Source organism: Syngnathoides biaculeatus, chromosome 5 (genome assembly GCF_019802595.1).
Source record: "Syngnathoides biaculeatus isolate LvHL_M chromosome 5, ASM1980259v1, whole genome shotgun sequence".
Classification (NCBI taxonomy): Eukaryota; Metazoa; Chordata; class Actinopteri; order Syngnathiformes; family Syngnathidae; genus Syngnathoides; species Syngnathoides biaculeatus.
In genome coordinates, this window is record NC_084644.1 from 21,568,046 (window position 1) to 21,591,541 (window position 23,496).

Below are 23,496 nucleotides of genomic sequence, written 5' to 3' on the forward strand. Positions count from 1 at the left end.
ACCTACCGGGCGAAGACACTTGGGATATGGAGACGCGGGGAGGTGAAACAAACAAACTCGAATTAACGATCGGGCAAAGAGGTAATTCGGGAAAAACGTTTATTGTTCTAAGGTCGGGGATCAGGCAGAGAGTCAGGTGTAGCAGCGGTAGTCAGGACGCTGGGCGTAGAGAGCAGGTCCGCGGGCAGTCAGGAGTCGGTACACAGGAGATCGATCAGGGAAGTGTCAAGGGAGTCAGGCTCACGGGGTCGGTCAGAGAAGAGGCGCAGGTTGGTACACAAGGGTTGTCGATCAGAGATACGGGAGTGCAGGAACGGGGCACGAGTTGCAATGATCTGCCGAAGGACCAGTCGTCCCGAGGGTCCTATATACACCGGGTCCAATCAGCCAGCATGAGGCGCAGGTGTCCGCCTCCCAATCAACGCGACCCACACAGCCAGGGCTGGACCGGCAGGACCATGACAAAATCTTAAAAACGTGTCAGAACACCCACACTTAGTCTTGTCTTGATACAAAAAAAATGTAATTAAATAACACACAGCAATTTTTCATTTTGTTGATGTAATTTTCTCAATCCACAATCAAGGGTCAAACTGTCACCATGAAACTAACTTTAGAATATGTAGAGAAAAGGTTTTAACAAAGATTTTTAGCAGCCATACAATTTCACCATTGTGTTAACATGTAGCCAAGTTGATGACTTCACACAAAGACTGCAACTACCATTTTCTCATTATTTTTTGATCATGAGGAATATTTCATTTAGCTCGAGTTCTGTTTTTAAGTTACAATCTTGAATAAGATAAAATGAGGAAATGTTAATGGAACAGACAGACAGATTTCTAACAAGCATATTTGTGACAACATAAACTTCATTAGTGTGGTTCGCAAGTTGCTGGAGGACACGTACGTAAATCAGATACTTTTTGGATGATGTTTGCGGTTCCAGGTATTGAGTGTTTAATTAACATGCATGCAGAGGTCAGTAGAGTAGCCAAATATTGTACTCAAGTAAGCATACCGTCGCTTGAAATACTTTGACTCAGGTAAAAGTAAAAATTAGGCATTCTATTAGTTGGTGTACTATGCTTGAGTAAGAATAAGAAAGTACAAAATGAAAAAGAAATCAGAAGTTTTTGAAAAGTTAATCAGAGCATGAACATCAAATAAAATAATATTTTTTGGAAGTTAACACACACCTGCCACCATTTAAAATAAACAGTGGCTGTTTTTTTTCCTCTAAAATAAATCCTTTAGATTGCCTCACAGTGGGGGCGTGCGCAGTCGTTACTGCCTTATTTTGTCGGAATAGTGAACAATGTATCATTTTGAGTGGCTTGTGAAGACTACATCGCAGGAATGTGACTGCCTTGTGTCGTCTGATTGGTGAATTGGAGTCAAATGGCATAAATCATCACATTTGATTGGCCCAACGGGCACCCTATGCAGAAGTTGAAGAAGGAGTCTCAAAATACGTAATTAGGCACACGCAATAATGAATAAATAAAAGTCGCCATCATAATGGAGTAAAGGTATCGATCCTTCTTCACAAAAATACTCAAGTAAAAATAAAAAATAGGGTGCATTTACAGTACAGCGCATGGATGCTTGAAGCAGCACGGGCACTGGCTAACTTCCAGACCTTGGCACACTTGGGCATGTGACTCTGGACCGTCAATTGACTGTCAGTTGTTGTACTAAAGTGGCTCTAATTACCGATGACAAATTCCTTGTGTCCTTTTGACATACTTGGCAAAATAAAGATATTCCGATTCTAAAATCAAAATCCAGGGCAATGTGTGACCAGGGGTTTCTGGGAAAAGGAAGCCTGGCAATGCAGGCCAGAGTGGTTTGGCTAAAGATTCCTGGGAGCTCCACTAGGCTCTGATTGTTACCCCTCAGCCATTTTGACCAACTATTCTATATCCAAACCACCAAAAAACAGGTCGGGGAAAGACTGGGTTCATGATTGGGCTCAGAACTGAAGCTACAGGATGTATGTTATTGCCTTAGTGCCTAAGGTAACTTTAATGCTTGTATATTACACCATGCAATGCGCACTTGCATTTTAAATTTTGTCTCTGTCTGGTTATTGTACATTATTCCTATTTGTTTCTTATACTATACTTGTGATATTTAGTGTAGTTGTCATTTCTGCTACTCCAGATTTTCTGATAGCATTCTACAGGACCAATAAAATATAAACTGTAGCTAACTCAGTGGTTCCCAAATGTAATGGGAGATGAAAAGGGTGTGGGGGCACTGCAAAAATTGTCAGCGCTGGTAACTGCAAAGTGGGGTTACTGGGAAAATTCTAAACTGGTGGGAGGTGGGGAGCAATTCTGAAAATTGTAAACTCTGAGGGGGGTGGGGGGCTGTGCTGAAAATTTTGAAGCAGGTGGCATGAGCGCTTCTGGCAATTGTAACCTGGGATGCTGGCAAAAATTGTAAAAATGTAAAACCTGTGTGGGTTTCCTCCGGGCACTCCAGTTTCCTCCCGCATTCCAAAAAACATGCAACAGTAATTGGACATTCTAAATTGCCCCTAGTTGTGATTGTGAATGTGGCTGTTTGTCTCAATATCCCCTGAGATTGGCTCACAACCAGTTCAGGGTGGCCTCCTGCCCGCGACCCTCGTGAGGTTAAGCGGTGAAGAAAATTGATGGATCGAAAAACCAGGGGTGGCGCTGAAAAATTCAAAGTTGTACGGGGTGTGGCCTGAAACAATCTGCTCCGCCCCTGTCGTGGTGCCACCCCCATACGGTCCCTAGTTTTAAAACCACTGACCAACTTTTACTACACTTAATGCAGGTATTATTTGGAAAGTAACCCCCGGGTTAAACAAGGGAAGCCTTTAAACTCAAGGGTATTTCAAATGAAACGTTCATCTGGAATAGGTCCACTCTTTCTTTCTTGGGATTCCATCCATTCTCTGCACCGATTATGCTATTCAGGATTGTGAGGAGATTCACTCGTCAGATGGAATGACACTTAAACTAGCATATCATGTAGATATAAGTGTAGCAGCACCATAAAATGCTTACTGTGTCAATTTCCCCTAACATATTTCTTTTGGCTTTTGGTTTTCATAGTCTGTTTCATTTCTATCAATAATCACCCCAAACAAGTCAGGCGCAAGTGCATAGGCATCAAACAGTCTCGTCCGATTTTGGTTACTGATCCCATCTGTCCTTCTTTGTACTTCGATTTATGTTTGTCCTCACTTTTCTAGCTCATTTTGGGTCCCCACCAACTTTTATTTTTAACAAAGTACCAGATGTATGACAGGATAATTGCTACCAAAGCCCCCATTTGAAATATTCCCAGTGATTATCCAGTAATTCGGCCTCTCAGAAACAAAATCCATCCAGTCCCATAACTTTCCTCATGTTTTGATTATCTTCTCCAAACTCTGTATGATATATTTTCTCAGTACAAATAGCGGCTATGTACTTTAGACGACATTTATAAATCCATCCATTTTACTGGTGATGCGAAACTACACATTTGAAGACAAATATGGGGGAACGTCTTTAGCATGTAGTACAAAAATAACATCCAATTGGAGACCATTGTAATTACAACAATGAATGAGTTGATTTGGGAAAGTAGGAAACAAAGCAGTGGGATACTTTAGTATTTGTTGCACTGTGAATGTTTCTTTCGTACGCTGATCATTTAAAGACCCAATACAAATTATTCTGATTTGATTTTATGTTTGACACTGTACCAATGTCACTGCAATACGAAAAGTGAATGATTGGCACAATCAATAAACAAAACATAGGTTTATTAACAAGAGTTGCATTAGTCTCTTAGTTTAGCAATGTTGAACTAGATGGTGAGTGTAAATGTTCAAATATCAATGTGATTGAATGTCATGAGCGGCTACAATTCGCTGTCTGAAATTAACCGTCTGTGCCACCAGGCGGGGTTGCTTCGGGTCAGAACAAAACAGCCAGCCAATCCAGTTACGCTTTCTTAGTATGTGACGTCAGGTGACTAAGAAAGCCTAACTGCGATTGGCTGAGTGTTCCGTTCCAGCGAATTGTAACCGATTGAATTTCAGACAGCGAATTGCAGCAACTATTGAAAATGTGATCACTTTACATTTCAAATTCAAATCCTGTTTTCTGTGGCATTTTAAATTCAAATCCTGGTGTTTTAGACTGCCTTTGGGCCTCGAACTGTTTTTGGAATAAAGCCATTCTGAACATTATGCCATTACCTGCATTTGGATCCGCCCCCGTGCCGCTGGTTCATGACAGGATGTACTGGGCAGAACAATACCCCGCAGGGAAGAAGCGGCGTCGCCGGTCACGCCGTCGGGCACGCCCCTTGTCTGCCTCCTGGCGCCCACAGCCTGAGGACCAAGAAACCCTTATCCAAATGAGCTCCGTCTTATTGCCCTCTCCTACCTTGTCACCTGCACTGCCTGTTTGTCATGATTACTTCCCAACCATGACCCGCTCACCACCACACATTTTGCTGGACTCAGATTTTTCGGATTACAAGGAATATCTGAATTTATATGACCAGCTACCGGATTCTGACCTGGACAATGACTGAATTTTCTCTCCCGGTGGTGAGTCTCAGTTTGTTTCACAATCCCACGCTTCCAGCCCCCGTGCATTGCTCATCGACTAAGCCACAGCCAACTTCCATCCACATCTCGCTGGCGACCGATCCACAGCAGATTTCTGCCCACACCCTGCTGGTGATTGAGTCAAAGCAGACTATTGGCCACTCCGCACTGACAACCAAGCCTCAGTGGCATCCCACTTGTGCTCCAGCGACGGCAAAGCCTCATCCGACATCTGCCGACACTTCGCCGATGACCGAGCCGGCAGATTCGGCGCCAGTGAGCTTGGAAATTGTGGATCTCATAGTAGGTATTCATCGGCAATTAAACAATCTCGTCCCGGATGGCCACAACTGATTCAAGCCCATTTATCGATGACGAACGACCTGCTGCCGAGCCAAGCCCACGTTGCAGTGGCGACAGACCCGCTGTCGAACCACGCTCACATTGCGGTTTTGACAGACAACTCCACAGCTGCCCGCCATGGCGGCAACGACCCCTCCACAGCCGGCCGTCTCAGCGGCAACGACGACTCAACGGCCGCCTGTCTCGGCGGGGGCGACAACTCCACGGCTGCCTCATGTTCCTGTGCCTGCGGCGATGACGACCCCTTGGCCGACTCAATTTCCTGTGCCACCAGCGACAAGGACTTCATGACCGCCTCACGTTCCTGTACCACCAGCGACAAGGACTTCATGACCGCCTCACGTTCCTGTGCTGGTGGCGATGACGATGACTTTACGACCGCCTCTAGTTCCTGTTTTGGTGGCGACCCATCCACAGTAGCCCCACATCCCTGTTTTGACAGCGACCGATCCACGGCCGCCACACAAACAATGCCTCGGCGGCAACCAATCCCCGGCCGCCTGATTACGACACCTCGATGGCAACCAGTTCCTGACTGCCTGATGACCACGCTTCAATGGTGACCAATCCTTGGCCGTCTGATGATGACATCTCAATGGCGACAGATTCCCGGCTGCCTTCCGCTCCTGTTGCGCCTGCAACCAATTGCTGGGTCCCTTCCACTCCTGTTTTTGTGGTGACCATTCCCTGACCGGCTGATGACCACATCTCGATGGCGACCAATTCCCAGCCGCCTTCTGCTCCTGTTTCGGCGGCGATCGATTCCCAGCCACTTGGTAATCACGCCTCGGCGGCGACTGATCCCCGCCTGCCTGATGACGACACCTTGATGGCGACCAGTTCTCGGCAGCCTGATGACCATGCCTTGATGGCGACCGATTCCTGGCCGTGTTCTACTCCTGTTTTGGTGGCAACCGATTCCTTGCCACCTCATGACCACGTCTCGATGGCAACCGATCTTCGGCCGCCTTCCGCTCCTTTTTCGGCAGCGACCGCTCCACAGCTGCCTCACGACCACACCTCTGCGGCGACCGTTCCCCAGGCGCCTGTACATGACACCTCGATGGCGACCAATCCTCGGCCGCCTGATGACCATATTTCAATGTTGACCTATCCACAGCCGCCTCACGTACACGTCTCAGCGTTGACCGACCCGGGACAGCCACTGTCTCGTGACCACAACCTCGGAGGTCTTTGTCCGGAGCCGTCACATGCTCCCGTCTTGTTCCTGCTAGGCCTTTGGGCAAGGACCCTGGTGCTTGGCGTCCTGGCCGACCTCCTGACCTGCTCGGTCGGATGCCTCTCTTTGGGTGGCCTGGAGGGCCACCAGACAGACTGGGATGCGGCGAGGGGGTTTATGCCCTACCCAGGCCCCCTTCCGCCCTACCCTGGTCACTTTCTTTGTGTTTTTTTCTTCTGTCACATCTGGGAACTGCGCCTTGGGGGGAGGCTCTGTCATGAGCAAGGCATGGCCACTGCCGTGGGGGGCATGGCAAGGCCACCGCTCTGGGCGATGCCACGTCTGACACCTATCACAGCTGTTTCGCATTTGGTACTCTAATTGACTAGGCATTTAAGTTGGAGTTTTGTCACTGGCATTTGCCAGTTCGTTGCGTTGCATTTACTGCATGTTGGATTCTCCACTATTTTGCGTAAGTCTGGTGTAGTTATTATTAGTCACAGCAATTCTGTGCCCTTTAAGTTTGACCTTCTCCAGTTTCCTGGTTTGTCTCATCGTCATTGGACCTTGTTTCATGTTTTTGCAACGTTTCTGGCTACATTGTTTTCATAGTTCCCGCTCCCAATTACCTTCACTCCAACTCCTGTCCAATCCCATGATTCATGGGGAAATTTACTCCCGTCCTGTGTGAATCTGACAGGACCCACAGTACCCAGTAGGAATCCTGAAAAATTACAGTCTCTACCTGTAACCCCAATCAGGTCAAGCACTATTTAAAACGGATGATGTAGAGCAGGGGTGTACCAATTTAATTTGATATGATTAATTTTAAATCGACAGAGATCAATGATAAAAACAATACATCGCTGTAGTGAAAAATGATCCACAAAAAATAGGTTCGATATCATTTTTTATTGTGATAAAAAAAGAGCTTGATGACACTACAGAAGTACCAGTAGAGATTCCAGAAATCACCATTCACAGCAGAGACCACACCAAGTTGGCCCACGATGGCAGCAGTTGCAGCATACGCGGCAATCTTTTTCATCCATGCTTCGTTTGTCTCTGACATTATCATTCATCTATGTGCAAAATAACTGTCATGAGCATGGCATTTAATCATCATTCAATGTATTTGAATCTTTCACTTACTTGTACTTCTACCTACCTTTGATGGCTCTGACTGCATCTCAAAAGCTTCCAAATTGTCGTCTCTCACTTCAACTTTTTCCTATTTGTGAAATGCAGCTTCATTAGGAATGTGGTAACAAAACTGTTGAGACGGATTGTTCAGATCCTGCTCTTACTTCAGTAAATGGCGAGGCAGAGCTCTCTTGTAATAAAATATAGCTGAGCAAAATGATAACTGCAACCGCAATGTTGAATACCTTCATGTTTCAAAATTGCGTGGTTTCAATTGGTAAATAATCAGAAATTGTTGTTTCTTAAACTTTTCTTTGACTCAGCTGTAGCTGGAGTAGCTCTTCTATTGCATGTAGAACAAATGCTGGCATTTATAGTCAAGTATTTCATAATCATTGGAAGTTTCTGTTTCTGCAATAGACTTTGCATTTCAACCTGATTGGTGGAATTTTCCTTCAGAGTTTAACCATTTGATACACAGCACTACCACCCCTAAAACCAATAGATCACAAGTAATCATTGACACAGAGAAAAATTAAAGTAGATAGCAGAATTTAGTATAAAAGAGTAAAAACAATCACGTAAAATGTATGTTTCATTTAAAGTACTCACATGTTAAATTGATCAAAACGTTACTACCCACTTTGATGACCTTGGATGGGAAAAGGGAGCTGTGCTGAAGAGTGGAATGTCCCAAAAAGTCATTATACAGTATCTCCTGAAATAAAAATAAACACCTGAGTCGTTTCTGAACAGTGTGTAAGCATGATATAGAAACATAAAAAATAATAAATGCAAATAAAGTGTTAAAAGAAACAAAAAAAATATTTATTCTCTGTCAAAGCCACCTTTCTGTTTTTTTTTGTTTTTTGTTTTTTTGCATTTCTATCACACACAAAGGTTTTGAATCATCAAACCAATTTTAATATCACTTACAAGAAAATCCAAGGACATATAAAATACGTTTTTCAAATGACAAATTTATAATGCCACAAAAAAATCCAAACCTTTCAGATCCTCTGTGAAAAGGTAATTGCCCCTTGACCCTAATAACAGGTTGTGGCATCCACTGTAGGCAGCAATAACTAAAACCAAGCATTTGTGATATTTGATGAGTCTTTTACATCACTTTGGAGGAATTTTGTCCCACTCTTCTTTGCAGAATTTTTTCAACTCTTCCACATTGGATTGTTTTCTAGGATGAAATGCCAGTTTAAGTTCACACCACAGGCTTTCAATTGGGTTTAAATCTGGACTTTGACTTAACCACTCTAAAACTTTAATTTTGGTTATTTTGAGCCATCCAGCGGTGGACTTGCTTTTGTGTTTCAGATCATTCTCCTGATGCTTGATTCAAGAGCCCTTGAGTTTCTTCTTCTTCTTCTTCTTCTTTTCCTTTCGGCTTGTCCCGTTAGGGGTCGCCACAGCGTGTCATCTTTTGCCATCTTAGCCTATCTCCTGCATCTTCCTCTCTAACCCCAACTGCCCTCATGTCTTCCCTCACCACATCCATAAACCTTCTCTTTGGTCTTCCTCTCGCTCTTTTGCCTGGGAGCTCCATCCTCAGCATCCTTCTACCAATATACTCACTCTCACGCCTCTGAACATGTCCAAACCATCGAAGTCTGCTCTCTCGAATCTTGTCTCCAAAACATCCAGCTTTGGCTGTCCCTCTAATGAGCTCATTTCTAATCCTATCCAACCTGGTCACTCCGAGCAAGAACCTCAACATCTTTGAGTTTGAAGGCACAAAATAATGGCCGAACGCACTCCTTCAGAATTTTCTGGTACACAGCAGAATTCATTGTTCCATCAGTTGCAGCAAGTTGTCCTTGTCGTGAGGCAACAAACCAGCCCCAGACCATTACACTGTCACCATCATGCTTCACTGTTGGCATAATGTTCTTTTTATTACATGCTGTGCCATTTTTACGCCGCATGTAACAAGACACACATGTTCAAAAGAGTTCGTCAGTCCACTGAATTTTTCTCCAAAAGTATTGAGGATCATCAAGATGTTTGGCAATGACGGGCCTTTGTATTCTTTGCTGACAGCCAGGGTTTTCACCTTGGAACTCTCCCTTGGATGCCAGTGTCTTTGTTATGGTAGAGTCATGAACCTTGACTGAGGCCAGCGAGGCCTCCATGTCTTTAGATGTTCAACATTCTTTTGTGTCCTCCCGGATGAGTCATCATCGCACTCTTGGAGTACTGTAATTTCTCAAATATAATGCGTCCTGAAGTATAATGCGCACCCCCAAAGTTGACCTAAAAAATCAGGAAAACCCTTCTGCCATTGTACAATGCGCACCACCAATTTGCTGCTACGCATATGCTCAAAATATTGGGAATTATCTGTATTTATATTTTGTTAGGTTTGTACTTGTATTGTTTTCAAAAAACTATCCGTACAGCAATCATTAATAATAATCATTGTGCATGTGCTGATGTAGGTATGTAATCTTAGGACAGGCCACAGGACACGTTTGTTCTGGTCCCTGTAATTGTCAGAACAGAATCCCTCAACCAACTAAAAGAAATGCTCAATGATGGCAAAACATTTGATTAATACTGTTGATAACCTATATTACAGTCTTAAATGAATAAACTATTTAACGCTGTTTAACTTGAATATTTTTTGCATTAAATATTTGTGCATAAAACATTTCTGCATAGTGCAGTTTATCCTCTACATCAGTGATTACCAACCTTTATAAAGCCAAGGCACATATTTTACAATTGAAAAATCCCACGGCACACCAAGAAAAGTAAATGTCAACAAAAATGGATCAATTAATTACTGTATGTACTTCCTGCCATCTAATAGAAGAGGATTTTTTTTTGTTCTGTCTGTCATTGTGCCTCACTGGGATAAATAGATAAATAAAGATACATTGTTTATTGGAGTAAATGTTTTTTTTTTTAGCAATTACATAAAATTGGATAACTTCCCACGGTACACCTGAAGAGCGCTCACGGCACACTAATGTACCCCGGCATACTGTTTGGGAATAACTGCTCTACATGACACATCCTTGGCCAAGACTTCAAAAGAAGTATCTGACTCATCTTCTTCTTTTGATTTTGGCTTGTCCCGTTAGGGGTCACCACAGCGTGTCATCTCAGATGACTGGACATTTGTTCGGCAGTTTTACGCTGGATGTCCTTCCTGACGCAACCCCTCTGCATTTCAGCCGGGGAGAGAAGCTTACAGCACCTGATATTCCCAGGCGGTCTCCCATCCAAGTACTAACCAGGGCCAAACCCGCTTAGCTTCCGAGATCTGAGGAGATCGGGTGTTCTCAGGGTAGAACGGCCGTAAGCCGGCATCTGACTCATCTCCAGTCTTAAAAATATCCATCATAGCTACCTTTGGTGCATCATTGTCGAACTCATCCATGACTTTGTAGAGTTCCGGTGCTTCCTTCATTGAATCATGAACAGTGATCCTATTTTTCTCGCATGCATGTCATCCTCTGTGCCATCCATGGCGTTTCTGAGGAAACGTTTTTTTGAATCCCAAGAGTTTTGGTTCCGCAGCACAGCCTCTCGCTTTCCATTTGTCTACAATCTGTAGCAGCTTTCCTATGGCATCAGGTGGCTATCAAACGTAGAAACGAGCATAATGGGCACATTTTTAAAAAGAGACCATTTCAATTGTGTGCGCTTTCCCGTTTTTTTGTTTTTTTATGTGCCCATGACACTTGTATTATGTAACTTGAGCTCACATTGTTTTGATACTCAGCTGAAGCCATTGAGGCGAGGTATATATGAAGCTAACGACTGTGGCGCTACTTTCAGGTTGGCAGCGTTATCGCCACGAGTGATTTCTTTTAAAAGCAGCTCCACAACTAGCCATTGTAGTCGACATTTTTTTGTCTTAGTTTAAGTTAAAAAACAAACTCACGGGCAGTCGTATCGGATCTTTGGTGGCAGAGCAACAAACATGCTACGCAAACGATCGTAAAATGCAAGCTCCCCACGAGCTCAGAGAGCTAAGGTTGGTGCGCACATTACCGTAGTATAAATAAATGTGTAACATAAGACATTGAATATCTTATCTAAATGTATATGTATATTTTTAACACTTTATGGACCTCTATACGACTGTACAATGTAATTGCATTTTTTTCATCCATATCTAAAAATTATATTTCTATTAACTCTTTGAAAATATTTTTGAAAATAATTTGCACATTATTTTGAAGAAATTATGGTAATTTTAGTTGGATGTCCTCTCCTGGGAAGGTTTGCCACTGCTCCCAGTTTTCTCCATTTGTGGATAGCACTCACGAGGGTCACTGGAGTGCTAGAGCATATCCCAGCTGTCAACGGGCAAGAGGCAGGGTACACCCTGAACTGGTTGCCAACCAATTGCAGGGCACATTGACAGACAGCAGTTGCACTTACAATCATTCCCAGGGGCAATTTAGAGTTTCCTATTAATTCATGTTTTGGGGATGTGGGACGAAACATGAGTGACCGGAGAATATCCACGTAGGCACGGGGAGAGCATGAACAAGGCGGGGGCAGGATTTGTACACCGGTCCTCAGAACTGTGACACCGTACCGCCAATTTGTTTTTAATCAAGTGATATATATTATTGATTTTGAAAATATCAGGGACAGGATAATTTAGTTTATATTTATCTCTTGGTTCTCTTCTTTTTAATTGTTATCCTCCTCAATAGAATTTCAATTTAAATAAGTCTTGTACCATGCACCTTGACTGAATTTTTTTTAGACTGCATTACAAATACCTTTATTCTATTAAATCATTTGGAATGACATTTGAAGTGGATGGCACTCTCTTGTTATTCTATTCCTTTGTCCTGATTCCTGGAATTCAATACGGGTAAAGTAATGATGATGATGATGTTGATGATGCTGATTATCTGCTGTTGAGAACTTTTTTTTTTTGTTTTATTTAAATTCATGCATGAAGTTCATTAATAAGAGTCTTCATTTTCACATAAACAGCCAGAAGCTTCATATTGGCATTGTTAAACCGAGGGCCTCACAATGAATGGAAAAATATTGCTTCATGATATAAACAGCCAGGAGCTTCACAATACTAGGCTCACTCAAAACAATGTAAAGAAAAGAATGTAGGACAGATACGAGTTTTTCAGAAAGTCTTCATCATTGCTGAATAGCCCCTAAAACTGACCTAATGATGATGGCGCTGGTCTGTTGTATTTCATGTTGGTTTTCAGCCAGGAAACAGTCAGGATACTGTGATTTATTCAAGGTGTGGTTGATTTTATTTATGAGATGATAAAGAAACAAATGTATGTTGTTTGTGCAGTTTAATTGTACACTCAAACACCACTTTGACACATTATACACTTTATTAGCCTTTAGTCTACAAAGGGACATTCCTCAATTTTTGGTTTGGGGGGGGGGACCTTTGGGTAACACCACCGAGCATGACAGCATGATGAGCTCAACCACATGCAATCAATGCTTTTCAGACAGAAAAAATATTAAAAAACAAACTTTCAACTGGCGATGGAGATCTTTCCTAATATGAACAGCAGAAGCCACAGAAATGCCCCTGTCCACAGCAGCCAATCGAACAGCAAAAGTGTCAAGCTGCAGGGTCAGCGTTGTGTTTCTGCTTGTTACTGTATGCCACCTGTATGAACAACACAAGACATAAGAACCCTTGTGCATTATCCCTCATCGTCCTTGGTGTTCTGAATTATTATATTGTACCTTCCAGAGGTCTGCTGGGGTTTCAGTGAATCAGTGAAAGAGAATATAAATGAATTACGACGCCTCCTCTGCTTCGGGTTGTTTGTTTGATCCACATGTTCCTCTGGCGGGTGTCCCACTATGATCTCCCGATCAATTATACATTATCTAATTTCTGGTGGTCCCCTGGGAGCTCATGGAATTTGGCAGCTCATGGAATTTGGCAGCTTTTTCATCTCTTGCTTTCACCATATCCTGGTTAGGATCCAATCATTTCAATATCCAGTGTGGAACAATGTTTCAGAAAAACGTTTTGGATCTAGCAAGAAATGTATTCATTTCCGTACCCCATTATCAGTAGAGATGGTGCAACCCTCGTGAAAAAAAAGAAGACATGCATGATCATCACTGCAACACAAAACCTAGCTGGTCTTCATCATCTTACAAAGAGTATTTAATCTTAATGAAGTGTTTATTTTCTTCAACTGTGTTGAGTTAATCCTGTCAAATGAAGCAAAAGCTGCTATCCTCACAAGGGTCATGGCCTATCCCAGCTGTCAGCGGGCAGAAGGTGGGGTACACCCTGAACTGGTTGCCAGCCAATTGTAGGGCACATCGAGACCGGCAACAGTCACACTCACAATAACACCAAGGGACAATTTAGTGTGTCCAATTAATTTTGCATGTTTTTTGGATTTGAAAGGAAACGGGAGTACTGGAGGCACGGGGAGAACATGGAAACTCCAGACAGGCGGGGCTGGGATTTGAACCCTGTACCTCAGAACTGTGAGGCCAATGCTTTACAGCTGTCCCACCGTACCGTTTAAAACCTGTTTTCTATTCTGTCAATGGCACAAATATAAACACAATTTAGCTTTTCAACCACTGGCTTGCTGCCAATTGTCACAGTGCTTATTATACATGATATTAGAGTGGCATGGTGGTCGAGCGTTACCACATCTACCTTAGAATTGGTGCTTCGAATATAGGCTGCAGGCTTTGTGTCTGGGGTTTTTACTGGTTGATATCTCTGTGGGTTTGTCTGGCTACTCTGGTTTCCTCTCATATTACAAAATATGCACATTAGGTTATTTACAATAGGTAAGTTGTCCATGAATGTGAATATGAGTGTGAATATGTGCCCAACTAATTGCTGATGATCAGTCTAAGTGCACCCTGCCTCGCACCTGAAGTAAACTGGGATGGGCTGCACCACACCCACAACCATAGAGAGGATAAATTGTATAGAGGATTGATGGATGGGTATTATATTACGGGATGATTTCCTTTGATAAATGTATGATTATCTTAATAAGTAAATATGCATACAGTAAAGAAGATCAGTATTTGTGAATGTGGAAATATATTACATTACTTAATTTTATTAATGAAGAAACTAGTACAGTCTACAGAAATGCCTGAAAAAAATGTTTTAAAATAGTTCCAATTATTCTCAGTATAACTGATGGGAATTTGTCATTGAAAGTCATCCAATGTCATATAAGGGAATATAGTCAAACATCAAGGCTCTGTTTACACCTACAAGCAGATTGTTGTGCACAAGAGTAATAATGGCCGTGGCTCTAAATAAGAATGGGTTTTACATCTCTATCCAAGCAGAAAAGAGATGCAACAGTTGAAATGAGCTGTTGGTTCACTTTATGAACTGCATGAAGAATCCCCATCATGAGACATAATACAACCCCATTTCCAATGAAGTTGGGACATGATATATGTTGAACATAAAAACGGGTGGTGCAGCTGTACAGGGTTAGCCTCACAATTTTGAAATCTGGGATTCAAATCCCAACCCCACCTGTGTGGAGTTTGCATATTCTCCTTATGCCTACCAAGACCACAGGCCAATAATGAAAAAAAAAAAGTATCCTCTTTCTCTCAGACAAATTACCCCTTTGTCACAATTCTCATCTAATGCAACACTTAAATGCTCACACGAGGTGTGGAGCTCTGAATGCAACTGTGAATCAGTAGCCATGCTAATGTCTGATATTCTCTGTTCAATAGTGTGGCAGGACAATTGAAAGGCTGATACCATTTGTGTCAAGTTTATGTTTTCAGGACACTAGATTTCAGTGACATCCCTGAGGCATTTTTTTAAATCAATGGATGGCTTTTTGGTTGTTCCAATGTTCCAAGTCACTCGATATAATGCAAGTATTCATCTTCAGATTTTTAGTTATTAAAAAAAAATGGGATCTGCTTTTCTGTGGGAAAATAACAGCCCTCCAAGGGGAACCGTAAGTAAAATGTGGCCCACAACAAAAATGAGTTTGACACCCCTGCTCTAAAATGTAAGAATAAAATCAGACTAGGAAGATGCTGTGGTCAACAGTTCATTAGTTTGAGTCAGTATGAAGGAAATCTTAATAGTAGGCCATCATCCACTATGTTTTGATGTTGTATTAAAACATGAAGACAAATATTGGTTGACCAATTCTGGATTTTCCAGGCATATTTGTTTTGGCATGTATCAACGTGTTGCTCCATTTTATTCTCAATACTCATGCCAAATCAATCAGGAGGTGTATAGCCATTGACCAGTCTTGCCCAGTCTTGGTTACTGACCCCATCGGTCACATTTCACGGTTCAATTTACTGTTTATGTCTTTCTCTTCCCTGGCCTTAATGTACTTACATGTAAACATGTCTAATATGCAAAACACTCCCAAAACCACAATATAAATTATTCCCTGTACTCGTTTCATAATTTGGCCTCTCAGAAACAACATTCAAATCCCAGGATTATCTAATTGAAAAAGATCACATCCCCCTCCCCCGGCCCCAAGCCCAGGTCAAAGTCTTGTGGCATGAAAAAGCATGCATCTAAATTGTCTCTATTTATATTGCACTTTTTAAAACACACAGTTACAAAATACAGTACTTTACAGCACATACATACACCATCTGCAAAGTTGAACAGGTTAAGAGGAAAAGCAAGAAGACAAACTCGACACGTTTAGGCTTTCCACGATCAGGATTTTTGGGGGCTATCACTGATCAGGGAGTTTAAAAAAATCACCGATCCAATTACAGCATGGAACAACGAGTCTATCTAAATGACCTGTTCATTCACTGTATAAACGTGTGTACTTAATTGTCCGTCAATGTATGCCAGTGAAGCATAGCGACAGACAGAACAAATTAATGGTCTTCTATTAGATGGCAGTAAGTACACACAGCAATTAATGTATCTACATCTGTGACATTTTTATTTTTTGGTGTGGCGTGAGATTTTTCAAGTTCAAAGTACACGTGTGTCTTGGCTCCAAAAATGTTGCAGTTTGCTGCTCTGATTAGGTCATCGGTTCAACACAATAGCAGCATGTTTAGACATAACCACAAGCAGTACCAATAGCTTGCAAGACTACGTAACATTTTATTGCCTACATGCAAGCCATATCGTATTAAAAGTATGTGAACATACCACAAAAAAAACTAGTTTTTGGATTCAGATATACTGTGCATGAGGGCTACGCAAAGTCAATGTCTTTCTCGGAGCTGATCAATGACATAACTGATCGGATCAGTGAATTATGACATGAAAACCAATCAGCAAATTAGCACCAAAAAAAATCAATTATCAGCTGAACATTTGATCAGGCCAATGAAATTGGTGTGAAGTCTAGACACTATCATTGGCAAGGGAATATCAAACAACAGTAAAATGATCAAAAACAAAAATGATAGGACATGGGAATAGAAGGAAAGGTTTAAGGAAAATCTTGGTGGTTTAAGAAAGATTTTAAGCTGTCTTTTTTTAAGTCCATGGATTTGGCATGTCCAACTGTGAAAATTGATTGCACAGAGCTGGGGCTAAAAATGTAAATGTGAAGTCGGCCTTTCATTTGCAGTTTGTGCGAAGGATTGCTGACAGGCCAACATTGGTGGAGCAGCATGGGACTTTGTTGGAATGAGGGGCAAGAAGCTCAAACAAGTAGATGTTAAATGGATTGTACTTAAAAAGCACTTTATCAACACCATCCCAGTGCAAAAGCGCTTTACAAATCCTCACACTCACTCATATACACATTCATACACCCATGTGTGACAGCTGTCATGCAACGCAAAGCCAGGCCCACTGGAGCAGATTAGGGTTCAGTGTCTTGCCCAAGGACACTTCAACTGTCATAGCTGGGATTTGAACCTACTCTACTTACTGAATCACACCCACCCAGTAGAAAGGAGCAGAATCAGAATCAAAATCAACTTTATTGGCCAAGTGTATAAAAACACAAAAGGAACTTTTCACTGGCAATCAGTGCTGCCCTGGTACAACATACAAAACAAAGTACAAAGAACAACAAAGCAACATCAACAAAGAACAAGAGACATTTCCATTTATAGGAACTATTCCTGATAAGAGTAAAATCTTCTTCATTTAGAACAGGTAAGAGATAAGTGTGTTAACGTCCCACATTGTCAAAAGTTTGTACAGAGGTCATGAAGTGCCTTCCACGAAATCAAAATGATGTAATTGAGTCTGAATTATAGTGGATGCCATTGGAGGGATGCAAAGAAAGAATGCACAGACTCTAACAGTTTGCGAGAAGACTGACCGAGGCATGTGACTAGGAAGTTACAATAATCTAACCAAGAAAATATAAATGTGGATATAATGACCTTACAGGGAGCTTATCTATGACCGGAGAGGGCACGCCACAATTTTCTGACTGAGGACCATGGTCTCAGATTTGGAAGTGCTGATTTTCATCTCAGCCGCTTTACACTCTGCTGTGAGCCACTCCAATGAGTGTTGGAGATCACATCTTGGTGAAGCAAACAGAACCACATAATCTGCAAAGATCAGAGAGGCAATGCTGAGACCACCAAACTGGATGAACTCTACACCTTGGCTGTGTGTAGAAATTCTGTTCATAGAGTTATGAACAAAATCGGTGATAAAGGGCAGCCTTGCCAGAGTCCAACTCTCAGGGGAATTGAGTCCGACATATTGCCGGCAATGTGGACCAAACTCTGACACCGGTCGTAAAGGGACCGAACAGCCCATATCAGAAGAGTTCGGTACCCCATACTCCCGAAGAACCTCCAACAGGACACAGTCGAACGCCTTCTCTATGTCCACAATCATTCTATGTGGATGTATAAGAGTACAAATATGAAAGTATTCATATTAATATGTGCTGTCCACATCATGCGGCACTGTGGCGGAGTTGTAAAGCGTTGGCCTCACAGTTCTGAGGTCCTGGGTTCAATCCTGGCCTCGCCTGTGTGCAGTTTGCGTGTTCTGCCCATGCCTGCATGGGATTTTTCTCCGCGCACTTCGGTTTTCTCCCATATCCTAAAAACATGCTACATTAATTGAACACTCTAAATTGCCTCGAGGTGTGATTGTGAGTGTGTGACTGTTGACTGTCTCCATGTGCCCTGCAATTTGCTGGCAACCGGTTAAGGGTGTACCCTGCCTCCTGCCCGTTGACAGCTGGGATAGGCTCAAGCACTCCCGCGACCCTTGTGAGGATAAGCAGCTAAGAAAATGAATGGCTGGACGTCCCCACCATTTTATGCCCTAATTGTGGGCAAAAACTCAAGTCCATGGTCACGGTCTTCTTCAGTCTTCTTCGGTTCCCCCTTGGACATGGCTCAACCTCACACATCTTCTCCCTCTGTTGTGTCTTGCTTCTTGTGATTCATGGTGAGGGCTACTTAGGCATGTCTCACCCGTATTGCCCCCTCCCCCTTTTCCTTGTTTTGATCACGTGCCTCAGAAACTTGAGGCTGGAATCGCAACTTAGCTCCCCAGCCTGCATGGATCGGCGCTCAGCAATCAGAGCAGTTGCTGCCCAAGTACCAGATATGCTTCCAGCCAATTATGATTGCTCTGAAATGACTAGTGAGTCCCTTGAAAGGCAGGAATAGAGATCCATATTCTCCCAACAAAAGCCTGATGAACAACTTCGCTTTTTCTTCTCTTCTGTTTTTCTACTTTTTCTTGTGTATCCTTTTCTTGAGCAAAACTTGCATTTGTTCCTCCCAAGATGACAGAGGAAGACCATCCCAAAGACACACGGTGAACAGGACATTACAATAGAATGTACAATATTTGTGGGGAAGATACTACCTTCACATAAGTGCCAACTTTGCATTTGCTCAACACGGTGCAACTCACTCATTCTCAATATTAGTCTAGCACGCACGATCGCATTTTCCCTTTTCGTATGCCAATTTTTCTTCCTTTCTCCATGATTAATTTGTTCTTACTGATATATTCTTTTAAGATAGACTCCTGTGTGTGTTTTCCAATAAATCTCTTGTAGATGTCATTCAATGTTAAAATTCCACTCTTCATTGTGTTTTCAGTGTGTTTTGTGTTAAATAAGGAAACCTCTGTAATCTAGGATCCATATTGCTAATTGTAGCAACCTTCAGATTATGAGACTGATCATAGGTTTTTCATCACTTTTTACTTAAATTTCATGCATATAACTTCTCTACCTTTAAACTAGTATCGGACGAGTGTAACCGGAAGTGAATGGAGGCATTCACTTTTGACAAAGTTGTTTCTGAAAGAACCTCTATAAATTTAATGGAGTAAAGAGAGGCCATAGTCTTTGATGGCACTTCTTTGAACACCCTAGTTGATCTTGATCCTTTAGCAGAATATCAAGAGTCAGTCATGAACAACCTGGGTGTAAATGTGGATACAGATCTTAAATTTGATACCCAAATTAAAGATGGCTTTAAATCTAATTTTTGCCTCTTCAGACAGATGCCAAAAATCTAATCTGTCCTTTAGAAACGGCACTTAGAAATAGTAATCACCACGTTTTTGACCACACAGATGGATTACTGCAATGCACTAGGGTTAGTGGGTCCTCCACTGCTCATCTGTAACTGGTTCAAAATGCTGTGGCTCATCTTTTGACTTGCACAAGAAATTATGAGTGTAATATCACATATTTTAGCTTCACTCCACTGATTCATTTTAGGATTGATTTTAAAATTATTTTATCTTCTTTTAAAGCATTGAATGGCCTCACCCCACCATACCTTTTTGAGGTACAGCATCACTACATTCCCAGCTGCTCTCTCAGGTTAATTGGCCAGCTGCTCCTGAAAGAGCCCAGAGCCAGGCTTAAACTTAGAGGTGTTGTTGCATCTCCAACATTGTGGAATGTTTCACCACTCACATTTTCAATGCTTGCTTAAAACCCATCTTTTTATCATGGGCTTCAACACCAGTTAAGGTGTCTGATCTGACATATTTGTGTTGTGTGGGCAGTCCATTTTCTTTTGATGGTAACACATACTTCATTTTATGTCATTTCACACCGAGGGGCAATGTAGAGTTTCCAATTAGTGCATGTTTTTGGGATGTGGAAGGAAACCGGAGTGCCTGGAGAAAACCCATGCAGGCACAGGGAGAACATGCTAACTCCGCACAGGTGGGATTGGGATTTGAAGCTTGGTCCTCAGAACTGTGAGGCCAACACACTACACCGTTCCACCCTGGATGAAATACTGCAATGATAATACATTTTAATCTCTGTGGGGGGTCTGTGGTTAAACTATTCAGTGGTGGCTTTACAAAGAAAACAGAACCATTGTATTTTCTGGGATTCACAGATTCATCCTATATCAGCATTAACATCTAATCAATAACATTTTCTTCATTGTTCCATGAAGTTGTTGGCCGCACTGGCAGGAGGGGTGTTTGTGTTTGGCGATAAGTCCATGCACCACAAAAAATGCTTTTATTGTTCATCGTGCTTCCTTATTTTTAGCACGATTGGTTCTTCTTCAACTACTGGAAGCAAGCAGCCAACGGTGCTGCACATGATCGCAGAGGAGAGAACTGAAATGCTAGCAAAACACTGATGAGAGCCAAAACCTGTTGTGAATCACACAAAAATTGGATCACCTTGTCCGAGGAGAGACAAGGGTGAGGGCTGGCATTCATGGGACCCATAGAATAAGCCAACAATATCAGAAAATATGTTGAATAAATATGTCTATTATTACTGTACTGATCCTTGAGCAATGCTTGCTACCTGAGAACAATTGCTACTGTTAATTTTATCGTTTTGTAATGCAATTTCACACAAATTATTTGCCTTGTAAAATGCAGAAACAAATTCAAAAGAGAAATATTTTGTAGTTATAACGCATACCCACTGTGAAAAATATCCAAAATTAAATTATCCACCATGTTTTGATGATGTATTGAAATATAAAAACAAGTATTGGTTGGCCAATTCTGGATTTCTCAGGTATATTTATTTTAGACTCCAACCATGTGTTGTTCACTTTTATGATCAATACTGGAGCCAAATAAATCAGGAGGTGCATATCATCAACTAGTCCTCACCGGTCTTGGTCACTTTTGTCCCAGTTTACAGTTCAATGGATGTCTGTTCTCTCTTCCCTGCCCTTAACTTACTGAAATGACCACATGTATGACAGCCTAATTGCTACCAAATCCACTACATGAAATATTCCCAAGACTCATCTAGTACAGTTCTTTGACCTCTCAAAAACAATATTTATGCCATCATGTGGTTCCATGTTTTGATTATCTATTCAAAAAGTTGTGATATTGCCTATTTGTATGTGCCTCCTGCCCATTGACACCTGGGATGGACCCCAGCACTACTTTGACACTTGTGAGAATAAGCGGGTCCGAAAATAAATGTGTGGATGGATGGATGGATGGAACAACACACATTTGTCTCCGGTAGTTGTTGCCACCCTAGTACAACATACATGCAGAGCAGGGCTGCCCAGACTTTTTTACCCCATGATCTACTTTTCAAGTAGGCAGCCTCTCGCGAGTGAGGGGAGTGATGATGACGATGCTCCCAATGTTATGTTATTAATGTTATGTGATATATTATACTATATAAATAAATATAGTTTATTTATTTACTTACTTACTTATGCATATTATGTGTCATGGTCCTGCCGGTCCAGCCCTGGCTGTGCGGGTTCCCATGCGACCGCGCTGATTGGGAGGCGCACACCTGCGCCTCATGCTGGCTGATTGGCCCCGGTGTATATAGGACCATAGGGGACGACTGGCCTAGTGCCAGATCGTTGCAACTCATGCCCCATTCCTGCACTCCCGTATCTCTGATCGTCAACCCGTGTGTACCGACCTCCACCTGTTCTCCGACCGACCCCGTAAGCCTGACTCCCTTGACACTCCTGCCTTCCCTGATCGATCTCCCGTGTACCGAATCCTGCCTGCCTGCGGACCTGTTCTCTAGGCCCAACGTCCTTCTGCACCTGACTGCCTGTCCAATCCCCGACAGTGGAACAATAAACGTTTTTCCCGAATTACCTCTGCATCTCCTGACTCCTGCATTTGGGTCTTACCTCCGTATCAATGGGTTCTGATATTATGTTTTTTAAATACAGAATTAGCTTTTTGTGCACTGTATTGTCTGTGCTTTCATCCTCTATCAGGCTGCGCCACGGTGTAATTTTAAAATTACACACCATCTCATCCTGCACTTTCTACTTTGGCTTCAGAACAGATCTTTCCCACTCTGAAAAGAGAAAATCTCCTCTAGTTTAACCACTTTTTATTGATGATTCACATACTCCGACAGTCATTACATCTTAAAACAACAGCATTTCTTTTTTAACATTCTCCATTAGTATCGAAAGTAAACATAAGCAGCATGTCCAGCCGTTACCTTGGAAAAACTGTCTTGCTGCCAGAACATTTCTGCCGATGTTCTCTGCACACACTGAATTTGAACAGACATGTTTGCAGAATGACCAGCATGGCTATTGGACAATAGTGGCGGTCACCTGCTGGAGGTGCCAGGTAGGTATTTGTCCATCCATCCATTATCCAAGCCACTTATCCTCACAAGGATCACGGGAGAGCTGGAGCCTATCCCACCTAGCTTCGGGTGAAAGGCGAACTACATCCTGAACTGGTCGCCAGTCAGTCGCAGGGTAGAAGTGTGTGTTTGTATTTTAGCTTAATGATATTTAGTTCCACGTGAAGCATTTAGCTGACACATCCATCCATTTTCTTAGCCGCTTATCCTCACAAGTGTCGCTGGAGTGCTGGGGCCTATCCCAGCTGTCAATGGGCAGGAGGGAGGGTTCACCCTGAACTGGTGGCCAGCCAATTGCAGGGCACTACAGTTGTACTCACAATCAGACCTAGGGGCAAATTAGAGTCTCCAATGAATGTTGCATGTTTTTGGGATATGGAAATAAACCGGAGTGGCCGGAGAAAACCCACACAGGCACAAGGAGAACAAACTCCGCACAGGAGGGGCAGGGATTTGAACCAAGGTCCTCAGAACTGTGAGGCCAATACTCTCACCAGTGACGGTAAGTGGCTCATAAAAAGGATGGATGGATTTAAGTGCATTTTTTCACTACAACATTGAATATTTTCATTAAACAATAGAGTTGATGTTAACAATTCTAAATTTGGAGAAATGTGACTGTATGAGTACTTATTGCACTTATATGTTTGGTGAACATTCAAAACAGCCAAAACTGTTGTTGGTCATCAAATTCTAAA

The 23,496-nt window shown here is 42.4% G+C and overlaps 1 protein-coding gene and 1 pseudogene across 1 annotated transcript; both read right to left on the reverse strand.

Annotated features, from left to right (window-relative positions):
• Nucleotides 1-7,030: 7,030 nt before the first annotated feature.
• LOC133501094 (hepcidin-like) lies at nucleotides 7,031-7,606 on the reverse strand. Its single transcript, XM_061820540.1, has 3 exons — nucleotides 7,436-7,606; nucleotides 7,297-7,359; nucleotides 7,031-7,210 (listed from the first exon to the last, which is right to left on the reverse strand). The coding sequence occupies exons 1-3, from the start codon at nucleotides 7,520-7,522 to the stop codon at nucleotides 7,100-7,102; spliced, it is 261 nt and encodes an 86-aa protein (XP_061676524.1). The 5' UTR covers nucleotides 7,523-7,606; the 3' UTR covers nucleotides 7,031-7,099.
• A 2,870-nt stretch (nucleotides 7,607-10,476) lies between these two features.
• Nucleotides 10,477-10,595, reverse strand: LOC133501567 (5S ribosomal RNA; annotated as a pseudogene).
• Between the last annotated feature and the right edge of the window lie 12,901 nt (nucleotides 10,596-23,496).